The 12,571-nt window shown below is 34.1% G+C and overlaps 1 protein-coding gene across 3 annotated transcripts in view; it reads left to right on the top strand.

Annotated features, from left to right (window-relative positions):
- scel (sciellin) overlaps positions 1-9,797 on the top strand; it is a 13,342-nt gene extending 3,545 nt beyond the window's left edge. The window contains exons 6-26 of one of the 3 annotated variants that reach the window (XM_051709367.1): positions 1-25; positions 1,189-1,233; positions 1,319-1,381; positions 1,536-1,607; positions 1,727-1,780; positions 3,239-3,268; positions 3,362-3,433; positions 3,638-3,691; positions 4,127-4,156; positions 4,254-4,328; positions 4,447-4,518; positions 4,930-4,983; positions 5,106-5,135; positions 5,227-5,298; positions 7,410-7,481; positions 7,685-7,744; positions 7,832-7,891; positions 8,750-8,818; positions 8,902-9,010; positions 9,255-9,357; positions 9,440-9,797. The exon at positions 1-25 is cut by the window's left edge and continues 11 nt beyond it. In XM_051709367.1, the coding sequence (XP_051565327.1) occupies positions 1-25; positions 1,189-1,233; positions 1,319-1,381; positions 1,536-1,607; positions 1,727-1,780; positions 3,239-3,268; positions 3,362-3,433; positions 3,638-3,691; positions 4,127-4,156; positions 4,254-4,328; positions 4,447-4,518; positions 4,930-4,983; positions 5,106-5,135; positions 5,227-5,298; positions 7,410-7,481; positions 7,685-7,744; positions 7,832-7,891; positions 8,750-8,818; positions 8,902-9,010; positions 9,255-9,357; positions 9,440-9,456 (1,238 nt within the window). In that variant the 3' untranslated portion in view covers positions 9,457-9,797. The remainder of the gene's footprint in view (positions 26-1,188; positions 1,234-1,318; positions 1,382-1,535; positions 1,608-1,726; positions 1,781-3,238; positions 3,269-3,361; positions 3,434-3,637; positions 3,692-4,126; positions 4,157-4,253; positions 4,329-4,446; positions 4,519-4,929; positions 4,984-5,105; positions 5,136-5,226; positions 5,299-7,409; positions 7,482-7,684; positions 7,745-7,831; positions 7,892-8,749; positions 8,819-8,901; positions 9,011-9,254; positions 9,358-9,439) is intronic. The other 2 variants (XM_051709368.1, XM_051709369.1) reach the window with 2 other exon arrangements.
- Positions 9,798-12,571: the final 2,774 nt, after the last annotated feature.

The raw sequence follows: 12,571 nt of genomic DNA on the forward strand, positions 1-12,571 counted from the left end.
GCCAGGACAAGCTGAATGAAAGAAGGTACATCAGTCACAGATTCATTATTTAAAGAAACCTTGACCTTGACCTTGACCTTATTTTAAAAATGTATGCACTATTTTTAGACATTAGTTGACAATTATTTAACTGAAGCCTAGTGGGGTCCAAAGTCTGAGACCATTAATAGAAATGCATCCATTTTTGATGTCTCATTTTATTAAATGTTATTTACAAATTTCTTATTTTAACAATTTGAATGAAAAGTTCAATAATAAAAAATAAAACAAATCCATGAATTTCAGCAGGGCCCCTCCCTCCTCAATCCAGGCCACCACACTACAGTCTTCAACTATTTTGAAAATATTAACTTAAAATTGGAATATATTAAATACACAAAACAAAAAGCAAAAATTAACAAAAAAAATCACCAATAAATTACCAATAAAAAAACGATACAAATTAACAATAAACAATTATAAATAACAATAAATAACTATATAAAAACATTTAAATAATAAAATTAATTAAATAAAAATATGACCTTGCTTTGTGGGGCCCCCTGGTGGCTCAGGGTCCTAAGCGGCCACTTCTACCACTGAATTTCAGAATTCCCTTATGTCTGTGTTTTGCTTTAATAGAGTCCACATGTTTGTGCAAAACGTGATAATCCATGTTATGCCATGATTAGAGAATGTTACAAAGAGCATCTTGTGTGCAATGTTTTTGCAGTGTTTGGTCAATGTAATATATTTTACATTGTAAATTACATATGGTCAGTGTTACAAATTGTCTTACATTTTCTTAGTGACCTAGACATACAGTAATGCAGAATCTTATTTATCCCATTTATTTATGGGGTTAAATGTTTTAAAATTCCAGATTTTCAAAGTAGTCTCTGAATTCTAAACCCCACTGTATTATTTCTAGCCTAAACCTGTCTGACAGTAAAAATCTAGTAATTTTTGCAGAAAATAATACAGTGTGTGACTTAATTTGTTATATCTGAGAGCCCAAAGATTAAATGGGCTTTGATTTAGAGACTGAAATTGCTTTATGATAAACCTACAATATTATTAATCAATTTGCTGTTTAAATATTTAAAACCTGCCTCTGAGACCAAGTTTGCAAGACAAAAAAAGAATAAAAAATGGTTGGAATTTAAAACATTTTAAGAGCTCAATTCTCTTCCCAATCCAACCCTACAGAACCACTGGAACTAAAACAACAGTGAAAACGGAGCCCAAGACAAGGTAATGACTCACCTGATTAAATAACTGTTGAATTACTGAATGAAAGAAGAGCAGCTTTTTACAAATAACATTACATCTCTTTCAGCACTACAACTACAACAGTCAAAGATGGTACAAAGATAACTGAGACAACTGTCACTACAACCAGGTGAGATACTGAATGGATATCATATCAATATCATGTCTGATATATCTCTAAATATTCTGCACTAAGCACAAGGCATCACAAGGAATATTTCAAATGTCAAAGTCAATTATTATTGCAACTATTCTAAACTGTAATCTTGTTTTTTTATTTTCAGTAAAGATGTAGTGAAAAGCAGGGCTGCAATGTTCAGTGAACGAGATCAGACAAATTTAAAGAAGAGTTCTGGGTAAATCAAACATGCATTTTACTATTTTCAAATATATTATTGCTGAGACCTACAAAGTTAAACAGCCAACATAACTGAAATGTTGCTCACTGAACATAATATATTTTCTGTCCCTAAAGTGACTACAAGACTGAAGTCATTACAGTGAAGTCATCAAAGGACACCATTGATGGGTGAGTGTTATAGAATGTATACACTAAAAAAAAATCATTTTCTTAACTGGTATTTTTGTCTTGTTTGTCATAAAACTAAACATCCTTAAAACAAGATAAACTTCAGAAGCAAAACTTGTTTCAGAGAATATATGTTGAATTAAGCTTATTTTTCTTGCTCTATTGACAGAGAGTTTATATATATATATATATATATATATATATATATATATAGTTTTAATCAGAAACCTCATTTAATTTGTCATTTAATTGGAGTAATTTAAACCACTCCAATTATTCATTAAGAATATTGTATGTGTTTATAATCTTATATTATTTTTTTTATTTTTTTTGTCCAAACTTTATAAGTACTTTCAGTTCTGTTCACACCATCTCGCTTTGAAAAGTCTTCTTTTATTCCACTAGATGGTAGCAAGCACTTAAAAAAAATTTTTGCTATCGCATTCCATCACAATATACAGATATGAAATGAATATCTTGGCCTCTGAGTGGACTAGAAGCTCATTTCAGGTGTCATTTGAAAGCTGAGATCCCTTCCCTTTGTGATGATATATAACATTTCATCATCAATAGTCGAAGAAATGTTTTTTAATAATGGTTTAGCATGCTTTTCCTGCTGGATGGCATATTTTTTTCTGGACATCTAATATATAACATTGGATTATACAGCCAAACAAGCTCACAGACAAGCAAAAAAAAAAAAAATAGCAAATTGTTTAGAAAACTGCCTAAGGTTAAGAGCAGATATTAAATTTTTGGCTACTTCGGGCTTACAGCAGCAGTGATCGACGCATAAAAGAGTTGTTTGTATCTGATGACTTACAGAAATCATATTTCACTTTGTGATTCTTATGAAAATCTTTCAATCTGTGGTATTAGGGCAACAAAATAAAGTCACATTCCTGAGAATGAGAGCTTTCATTTGACAGATATTTGACTTGTCTATTTCAGTGCTATGTGAAAGATGATAATATTCATTTAAATATTTCTACCCCATTACCTTTAGCGTTCGCTAATTTGCAACGTGAATGTTTACAATGCCTTATTTTGTTATTTTATGTAACATAAATTAAATGATGGTATTAGCCGAAAAGTTCAGATTCTATGCCTTTAAATGATACCTCATATGCTTGATTTATGTATTAGGGGACCTAAATGTTTTAAGCGTAAACTTTTTTCGCGACATAGCACCCCAGGGTTAAAAAAAAAAAAGACAATTTTGCCCATGGGCTAAGAAAATTTAACTTAATTTAATATATATTTATATTATTAAATTATTACATTTCTTCTCATGTAAATTTATTTTTTGTTTTAAGGATGTTTTCACTGGAAAACAAGACAAACTTACTGATTAAGAACATTTGCTGTGTAAAATAACCTATTCAAAATGATCTCATAATTCACTAGCTGTGTTTGTGTGTGTATATGAACATTAAATCAATAATGCTTTCTGCCTAGACCAACCTCCCCTGTCAAGACTACTACAAGGTACAAAAACTACATCTGTCTTGCTTACGGATGCTTACTATACCCTGAAAAAGTGCGGCTACTCTCTTAACCTCTTAACAATTTCATTTCTAGTGTCAAAACTTACACCAAGGAGGAAGTTTCACCAGCTAAAACAACATCTCACTCTATCCAGTCCACAAAAAGGTGGGAACTTGAAAGATTATTCCCAACACAGTCTCAGCCTCAGCATGCCAGTATATTCTAAAATCCCACAACAAATAGTCTAAACCTCTCTGAAAATCAAACAATTATTGCAGAAAATAATTTAGTGCAACCAAAGATGAAATGGACTTATATTTAGAGTCTGAAATGTATGTCTCATTGCACGTATGTTGTCTGTCCCTAAAGTGACTACAAGACTGAAGTCATTACTGTAAAGTCATCAAAGGAAACCATTGATGTGTGAGTGTTATAGAATGTACAGTATAATTTAACCCAGTGGTTCTCAACTGGTTGGTCTCAACAGAACAGCTGTGCTGTTGTTTATGCATTTACATAATTGCCAGTTTTCTTTTTCAGCCACTGTAATGCTAAGAATTTTGCATATCATTGGCCCTATGCATTTCATGGTTATATTTAGAACTTTGATGTTTGATTTTAATGCCATTTTGAAAAAAATTAAATTATTTTATTATGCTGGGTTGCCATATACCACTCAATGTCCAAGGTAAAATCTGTGTCCTGAAGCACAACGAGTTGAGAACCACCGATATAATATATTCAAAATGATCTTATAACACACACACACACACACACACACACACACACACACACACACACACACACACACACACACACACATATATATAAACATAACCAATAATCCTTTTTGTCTAGACCAAAGTCACCTGTCAAGACCACCACAAGGTACAGTAACCAATTACTGTCTTGCTTTTGGATTACTGACTAACTTGAAAAAAACTGTGGCTGTACTCTCTCAACCTCTTACCAATTTCATTTCCAGCATCAAAACCTACACCAACAAGGAGGAAGTTTCACCAACTAAAACAAAAACCTACTCTGTCCGCTCCACAAAGAGGTGGGAATTTTAATGATTATTCCTAGCCTCGGTTTGCCACTAGATTGTATAATCCCAGCAAATGTTTTTAGTCATATTATTAAATAAGGCAAATCATTGACTTGATGCTTTTCCACAGCACTGATGATCAACTGTTTGACACTCTGATACCTTCGTCAGTAAAGACAGTCTACACCAAACCTGACAGCAGGTATGATTCTTTTACATTTAGATTTGACATATTGTGTGAATTCAGTTGTCGTGAAATTGACATTAACATAAAAAAGCTGGCTTAGTTTAATGCCAATTACTGTGCTTTTTTATTTTTATTTTTAAGCTTCACAGCCTCAGTCTTCATTTACTACAATTACAATTTTATTTATTTTTTTTTTATAATAGAAGATGTAATAAAGGATATGGCAAATCTGTAAAAGTTCAATGGCAAATCTGTGATGATAATAATGGGCAATGTACCATGACTGCCAAACATTTCACTTAGATTCAATGTCTAATCTAGTAAAATCTAATAATTATTGCAGAAAATACTGCAGGGCAACCAAAGTATTTACATTAAGAGTCCAAAATGTTGTTGACTGCACATGTATGTTATTTGTCTCTCAAGTGACTACAAGACTGAAGTCATTACTGTGAAATCATCAAAGGAAACCATTGATGTGTGAGTGTTATAGATTGTATAATTTTAAAAACATCTCACAATGTTTTTTTTTTTTTTTTTTTTGCTTTGCTTTGCTTTATTTTGTGTGTATGTACATGAAATCAATTATATTTTTTGTCTAGGCCAAGCTCACCTGTCAAAACCACCACAAGGTACTGCAGCCACAGTCTTGCTATGGATTGCTGACTATAACCTGAATAAACTGTGTCAGATTTCTTAACCTCTTAATCATTTTATTAACAGCATCAAAACTTACACCAAGGAGGAAGTTTCACCAGCTAAAACAACATCCTACTCTATCCAATCCACAAAGAGGTGGGAACTTGAAAGTTTATTGCCAACACAATCTCAGCATCAGCATGCCAGTAGCCTCTATTTAAAAAAGTGGTAACATGCAATTTTTTCCACCTCTTCAACTCTGGGGCATTTTTGGGCTGCCAGCAGCAATTTTTCCACACTCAAATTTAAAAGCTCACCATTTACACATACTGTGGACTGATTGCCAAAACTTTGTCTGATTTTTTTCAGACCCCAAGACTCCTATTATTCATAAATAATATTGAATATGTTTACAATCTTATGATGAAAATATATATTTTTTTATTATCTTTTTGTTGTTGTTGTCCTAACTTTGTAAACATGTAATTCTGGTTCTGTTCACTCCATCTTTCTCCAAATAGTCTTATTTTATTCCACTAGATGGGAGCAAGTAGTTGAAAAAAGTATTTATCCTCTATCGACTTCCGTCACAAACTGCCGATCTGAAATGTAGGTGGCGCTCTAATGCAATTTGGCCTTCACAGATTCGCTTGTCCATAGACATTCCGTCTAATTTTCAGTTCACACACCACCCCCATTGTTTTATCAAATATCTTGGCCTCTGAGTGGACTAAAAGCTCACCTTTGCGATGATGAATATACATTTTGTCATCAATAGTTGATAACATACAGTATATTTCTGATGATTTTTTTAGCATGCTTTTTCTGCTGGACCTCATATTTTGTTCTGGACATCTCAGATATAACATTGGATTATTCACACAAGCAAACTCACAGACAAGTACAAAAATGGCTCTTAGAAAACTGCCTAACGTAAAAGCAGATATAATGTTTTTAGCTATTTGAGGCATACGGCAGCAGTGATTTGCGCATAAAAGAGATATTCTGTATTTCATATCTTACAGAAATCATATTTCAATCTGTGATTCTTTTGAAAACCTGAAAAACTGTGGTATAAGTGCAACAAAATAAAGTCACATTCCTGAGAATGAGAGCTTTCATTTGACATGTGATTTGTCTATTTACGTGTTATTTGAAAGACTTCATTCATATAAATATTTCTACCACATCACTTAACTTCACTTTTATTGTCACACAAACATATACACAAGTGCAATAGTGGGTGAAAGTCTTGGGTGCAGTTGCGAGCAACATAGCAGTCGCGAGTGATGAGACATAGATGAGACATACCAATTTACAATAAACCGATTTACACATCACAATTTACATATCTAATATACACATAATTACATGCAACACAATATATAGTATACAATACACACAATATAGAATACACATTATACAAAAAAAATAGTATATATAGTATATATAAAATGTACAGTAGGTTGTATTGTACTGTATTGACATTCAGGCTGTCGGTTGATAGTCAGTGGCCAGTGTGTTGTTAAGAGAGAATATAATTCATGACAGTCTGGTGTGAGATAATGAGATTAATAAAGTGCAGTGCTGATGTATACTGATCGTGAGAGATCAAGAGTTCAAAAGTCTGATTGCTTGGGGGAAGAAGCTGTCATGAAGTCGGCTGGTGTGGGTCCTGATGCTGCGATACCGCCTGCCTGATGATAGCACATGACCTCTAGGTGGCGCTGATTTGCGATGTGAATGATTTCAGGCCTTATTTTGTTATCTAACATAAAAGCAGAAACGATTGTTATCTCTGAAAAGTTTAGATTCTAAGCTTTCAAACGATACCCCATATGCCTGTCTTATGTATTCGGAGACTTAAACATTTTAAGCATAAACTTTTTTGTGACCCCCTCTGGGACCCGCCGGCGGGTCTGCAAAGTTGAAGAGGTGGGTAGTTCACCCAAAATGAAAATTCTGTCATCATTTATTCACCCTAATGTTGTTCCAAACCTAATTCAAAAAAGTCTCAGTCACTGTTCACTTTTATTACATCTATTTTTTCCATTCAAATAAATTGAATGGTGACTCAGGCTTTCATCCTGCCTTTTAGTAGTAAATGATTTTAATTTCTACATGATCTAACCCTGAAATATTACTTTCATACAGGTTCATTCAGTTAAATTAAATAATATTTTTGACATTATTAAAATATTTTTGACCAGCAAATGCTTTTAGTAAATTACGAGAAAGGAACTCAGTAATTAAATGATTTTCCACAGCACTGAGGATCAACTATTTGACACTCTCATACCAACGTCAATCAAGACAACCTACACAAACAAAGGCAGCAGGTATGTGGCATTTGCATATTTATAAGGTGTGAATGCATTGGTGGCGAGTTTGACATTTACCTTGGCCTTTAAGTAGTTTAACCAGTCTTACGACTGTCAGAGTAACTTATTTAGACTGTCGGTAGCTTGCAACTTTCTATTAGAGCTTACCTCTCAAGGTGAAGTGGTGCTTTTTTTATAATGGAATTCTATCGTTCTCGCAGTCGCGAGGAAGATATAACTGTCTCCAAATCCACCAAAACAGTGTACTCCACAAACGACAGGTAGGAGAAATTTTCTCATTTCAGCATCTTTGTCTGACACATTATTTGTTGTTTATTACACGTCTCTGTCTTATTTTAAATGCATAGACATGAGTGGACTAGTGTCACAAGTCCTACTTTCACCAGAACATCATACACAGAGAACAGGTTCAGTACCCAGATATCCAGATGCATTTTTCAATTTGTCAAAGCAGTAGTTCACCAAATAAATTGTATAATCATTTTTGCATGCTCATGTGATACAAACCTGTATGAATTTCTGTCCACCATGGAATACAAAAGGTGAATTTTTGAATAATATATTTTAGTATATCCTTTGTTATATATTATTATACTCAAGAATATCCTATATTTTCCATATAGTAAAAGTAAATGGTGACTGGGGCTGTCAAGCTTCAAAATGACAAAATCTAATTTGTCCAAACAACAAACAATTCCTCTAAAGGCATACAATATCATTGTGTGAGGAACAAACCAAAATGTAAGTTTACATTTAAATCAAAGTCTGAAATGGACTACAAAAAAGTATGGACGACAAAAACAGTGCATGATACCACTGACACCACACACCATTGGTTCTTGCATATCTCGTGACCAGACGTCATTGATGTGAATGAAGCCATTTTTTATTTTAGAACCAGTGGAGGGAAAGGTTTTTAGTTAATAATAACTTTTGGTCAATTTTGGTCTGTTTCTTGCACAAAAGCTACTGTATGGCTTCAGAAGAATTGGAATGTAGTGTTCTAGTCATACTGACAATTTTTTGGGGGGTGTTTTTATGGTGCGTTTTTGTCATTTTGAAGCTTGACAACCCCAGTCCTTTTTCTCTCTCATTGTTTGGAAAAAAGGGGCCTGTATATTCTTTAAATTAATGACCTTTTGTATTCCACAGAAATTGTATTTTTGGGTGAGCTATTCCTTTAAGTAGTAAAATGCTTCAACACATGTAACTGTTGCTGAATAGCTTTTACAAGATTTGTAGGCTTATGTTACTTGTATTTTCAGGCCTACTGATTACCTTTCTGACAGCCTTACATCAAAAACCACTACAACAGTGTACACATCACCTGAGAGGTAATTATTATTATTAATTATGCCAGCACTGAGTTCAATGCAACATGTAGTGCACATGTAAAATGCATGACACTTTGTTGTAGGAAAGTCAGTGAGAGAGACCTTTGTACATACTGCCGTAAAAACATGTACAATGCAGAAAAGATGATACTGGATGACATGAACATAAACTGTCATGCAAGTTGTTTTAAGGTTAGTTACTTTTCAAACTCTTTGAAATGTGGTAACACTTTATAATAACAGTTATTAATAAGTATATACACAGTATATACACTGTATATATATATATATATATATATATATATGTATATATGAATGTTTCGAAGTATCATATAATGAACATTTTTTATAAACATTAGTACTGAAACGAATTACAAAGTATTGCCAAAAATGGTCTGTATTTTCTATATTGTATCTTGACTGACTGTCTGTTTAGTGTGAGGTATGCAATACTTCCCTTGGAAACCTAAAGGCAGGAGACAGCTTGTGGGTCTACCGTCGCTCTGTTCACTGTGAAAGCTGTTTTGGTGTCACCAAGGGTAAGACAGACTATGCTCATCAGCAATTTGAAACAGTGTAATCAATATCATTTCTAAATGAACAAATATGTTTGTTTTACAGGCAAGTGGCATCGCTGAAACTACGTTGACCATTAATGAAGTGAAATAATAGAAAACGATATGCCAAATATTTAGACAGCCTATACCAGTACTTTCTTATGATTTTAATGTGTACCAGGGTCATATACATTACATTTAATAGTTTTGGTGGTGGTCTTATTAATTGAGTGCATTAATAGCTATAATTTGTTCGGTGATGTGTATCTCATCTAACTACCAAAATAATAATATTTCCTAAAAAAGGAAAATACTTTTCTTCATAAGCTCATGTATGATAATAAATATTAGTAAGTTGATTTGTTCTAGTTTTTTGTCACTAGTGTAATATTAATAAAGGATTAATGTCTTTAATATGAAAACATTTGTTATTTTTCCAAAGTGCTGTTTTCAGATTTTTTAAATTTTTTTATTATTATTGTTTAGATCTTGTTGAATGTCATTCCAGAGTATTGTTAGGTTGATCCTGTTATGCAGTTCCTTTGAAACTCTGTAACTTTTATGCTTGAGTTGTAATTAAAGGAAGTATTTATAGAATAAGGTATACCAGTTTATCAGATATATGCTCTCGACAAGCTCAGGCACTTTATTATAAAACATTTAACTTTATATGTTAACCATATGTAAAAATGTTCCCGATTGCCACTCCAGCTTTCATCAGTGTCTTTTAATTAAAGTCTAGCCATTAAACACCCCAACCCCTGTTCTTCATACACAAGGACGGATTGACCACCGGTCCGATTAAGAGTTGCTCAGGGGCCTCTAAACCCAAAGGGCCCCGAGCTCTAAATCAATTATTTATTTATTTTGAGATATCTGTTATATATCCACGTAAATGTCAGCCTTATGTGAAATACAATTTGTTTGGCCGAATGCGTGCTGGACTACAGCAGGGTGAGCACAGACACTCGAGTGCGCGCTCAGGGAATCTGCGTCTCACAGGTGCAGCGCATTTATTTGAAGGACTACAGAGAACAGCCTTTGATTCACAAAACGCTTTCAAAGATAAAGTGCAGTTTACCCTGGCTGTCTACAAAGCTGATGGTATAAGTGACAGAATTCGTGCGACAGTATATAGATGACATTCAAATATTTAAGTCCAGCATTTATTTAATGTTTAATGATAAAGTGAAAGATGCCTTAATACCCTAAATATGTGCACGGTAAACTTTTGTAATATTTGGTTCAACTTGAAAGTTTTCAAATAGTTATTCTGTTATTTGTCGGGACTCGGGAATAAAGAACGTTTATTGCCATGAATCTCAGATTAGCAGGGAATAAAGTGCACAGTGAGCTATGAGTCTAAATAGCACAATACATAGATCTTCAAATGATAAAATCACATTAAAGATGAACAAAAATATTCTCTGTTACTGCCTGCAACATAGTAGGGCTATTCTTTTTTTTATTAAATCATACACTAGCAATGAAATGTAAACATATATATATATATAAAATCAACATTTAAACCCCACAACCCCCCCGACCCAACCCCCACCCCCCAAAAGACCCCCCAAAATGACCCTGTGGTCAAACATAAGAAAATGTATAGAAATAAAAATCAAACCGACACATATATATATATATATATATATATATATATATATATATATATATATATATATATATATATATATGCATATATAATATATATATACATACATATACAAACATAAATACATATATATATATATATATATATATATATATATATATATATATATATATATATTATATATACATATATATATATTAAATGTGAGCCAAATTGTTAAATTGTTAAATGTGAGCCAAAATCATCACAATTAAAAGAACCAAAGACTTAAACTACTTCAGTCTGTGTGCATTGAATTTATTTAATACACGAGTTTCACAATTTGAGTTGAATTACTGAAATAAATGAACTTTTCCACAACATTCTAATTTATTGAGATGCACCTGTACATACATACACATAATAATCATACTAACTATAATACACTACTCTCTCCACACCCCACCCAAGAGCCCTCCAAAAACTCCTAATACCTTCCCCATTTCCGAATAAACTTATCCAAGCCACCCCGTCTTCCCGATGACACCTCCTCATAAGCTGCCACCCTCCCCACCTCCGTGCACCTCTCCGGATATGGGGGTGCACCAGCTGACCTCAAGCCCCTCAAAATAACCTGCCTGGCAATCATCACACATGTCAGAACCCAGTTCTCTATATGGCCATCCCCCACATCGATGACCGCCCCATCGCCCAGAACACAAAGTCTGGGGCAAAATGAAACCTGAGTGCCCGCCATGTCGCACACAAAATTCTGAACCTTCGACCAGAATTTCTGGATCTCGACACACCACCAAAAAACATGGGCCATGTCTCCATCCTCCGACTGGCATCTCCAGCAGGTGTCTTTAAGACCAAGCCTATACAGTCTAGAGGGGGTCCAATAAAATCTATGCGAAATTTTGAATTGTATAAGACGCACCCTTGCATCACTAGATGTAGACTTAACGTTTTTAAGAATCTTAGCCCACACTCCTTCTCCCATACTCTCTTGAGAGAAGTTAAGGCTCCATCCCCCAGACTCTGAATTAGCAGGGAGTAGTACACTGATGCCTCATGACCTTTTCCAAAAGCCGCAATCACCTCTCCCAAAGCATCTGCCTACTTAGGGGGATATGTGCTACTCCCAAAAATAGTACAAAGCAGGTGGCGCAGTTGTAAATACCTATAAAACTGAGGTCTGGGGATCTCAAAATGTTGGACCAAGTTTTCAAACGATCTCAACACACCACTTTCATATAGGTCACAGAGTGTAGCAACCCCCCTCACAATCCACTCTGGCCAGCAGAAAGGGGACTTGCCAATACACAGTCTTGGGTTCTGCCATATGCTCTAGGCAACATTTAAATAAGTGTCCAGTTTAAACAGTCTGGACATTTTAGTCCATACTAAGTGTAAATGCGAAATAACGGGGTGTAACTTAACTTTTCCAAATAGTTTGATAGAGATGCTTTGTAATGGTGAAATAGGGGCCAGAACTGCCTGTTCAATAACAAACCAGGGAGGGGCTCTCTCAGGTGGAAGTGACTAATGAGCCAAATGTCTGAGACTGAACGCATAGTAATAAAACAAAATCTTGGGTAG

This window comes from Myxocyprinus asiaticus, chromosome 10 (genome assembly GCF_019703515.2).
Source record: "Myxocyprinus asiaticus isolate MX2 ecotype Aquarium Trade chromosome 10, UBuf_Myxa_2, whole genome shotgun sequence".
Lineage (NCBI taxonomy): Eukaryota > Metazoa > Chordata > Actinopteri > Cypriniformes > Catostomidae > Myxocyprinus > Myxocyprinus asiaticus.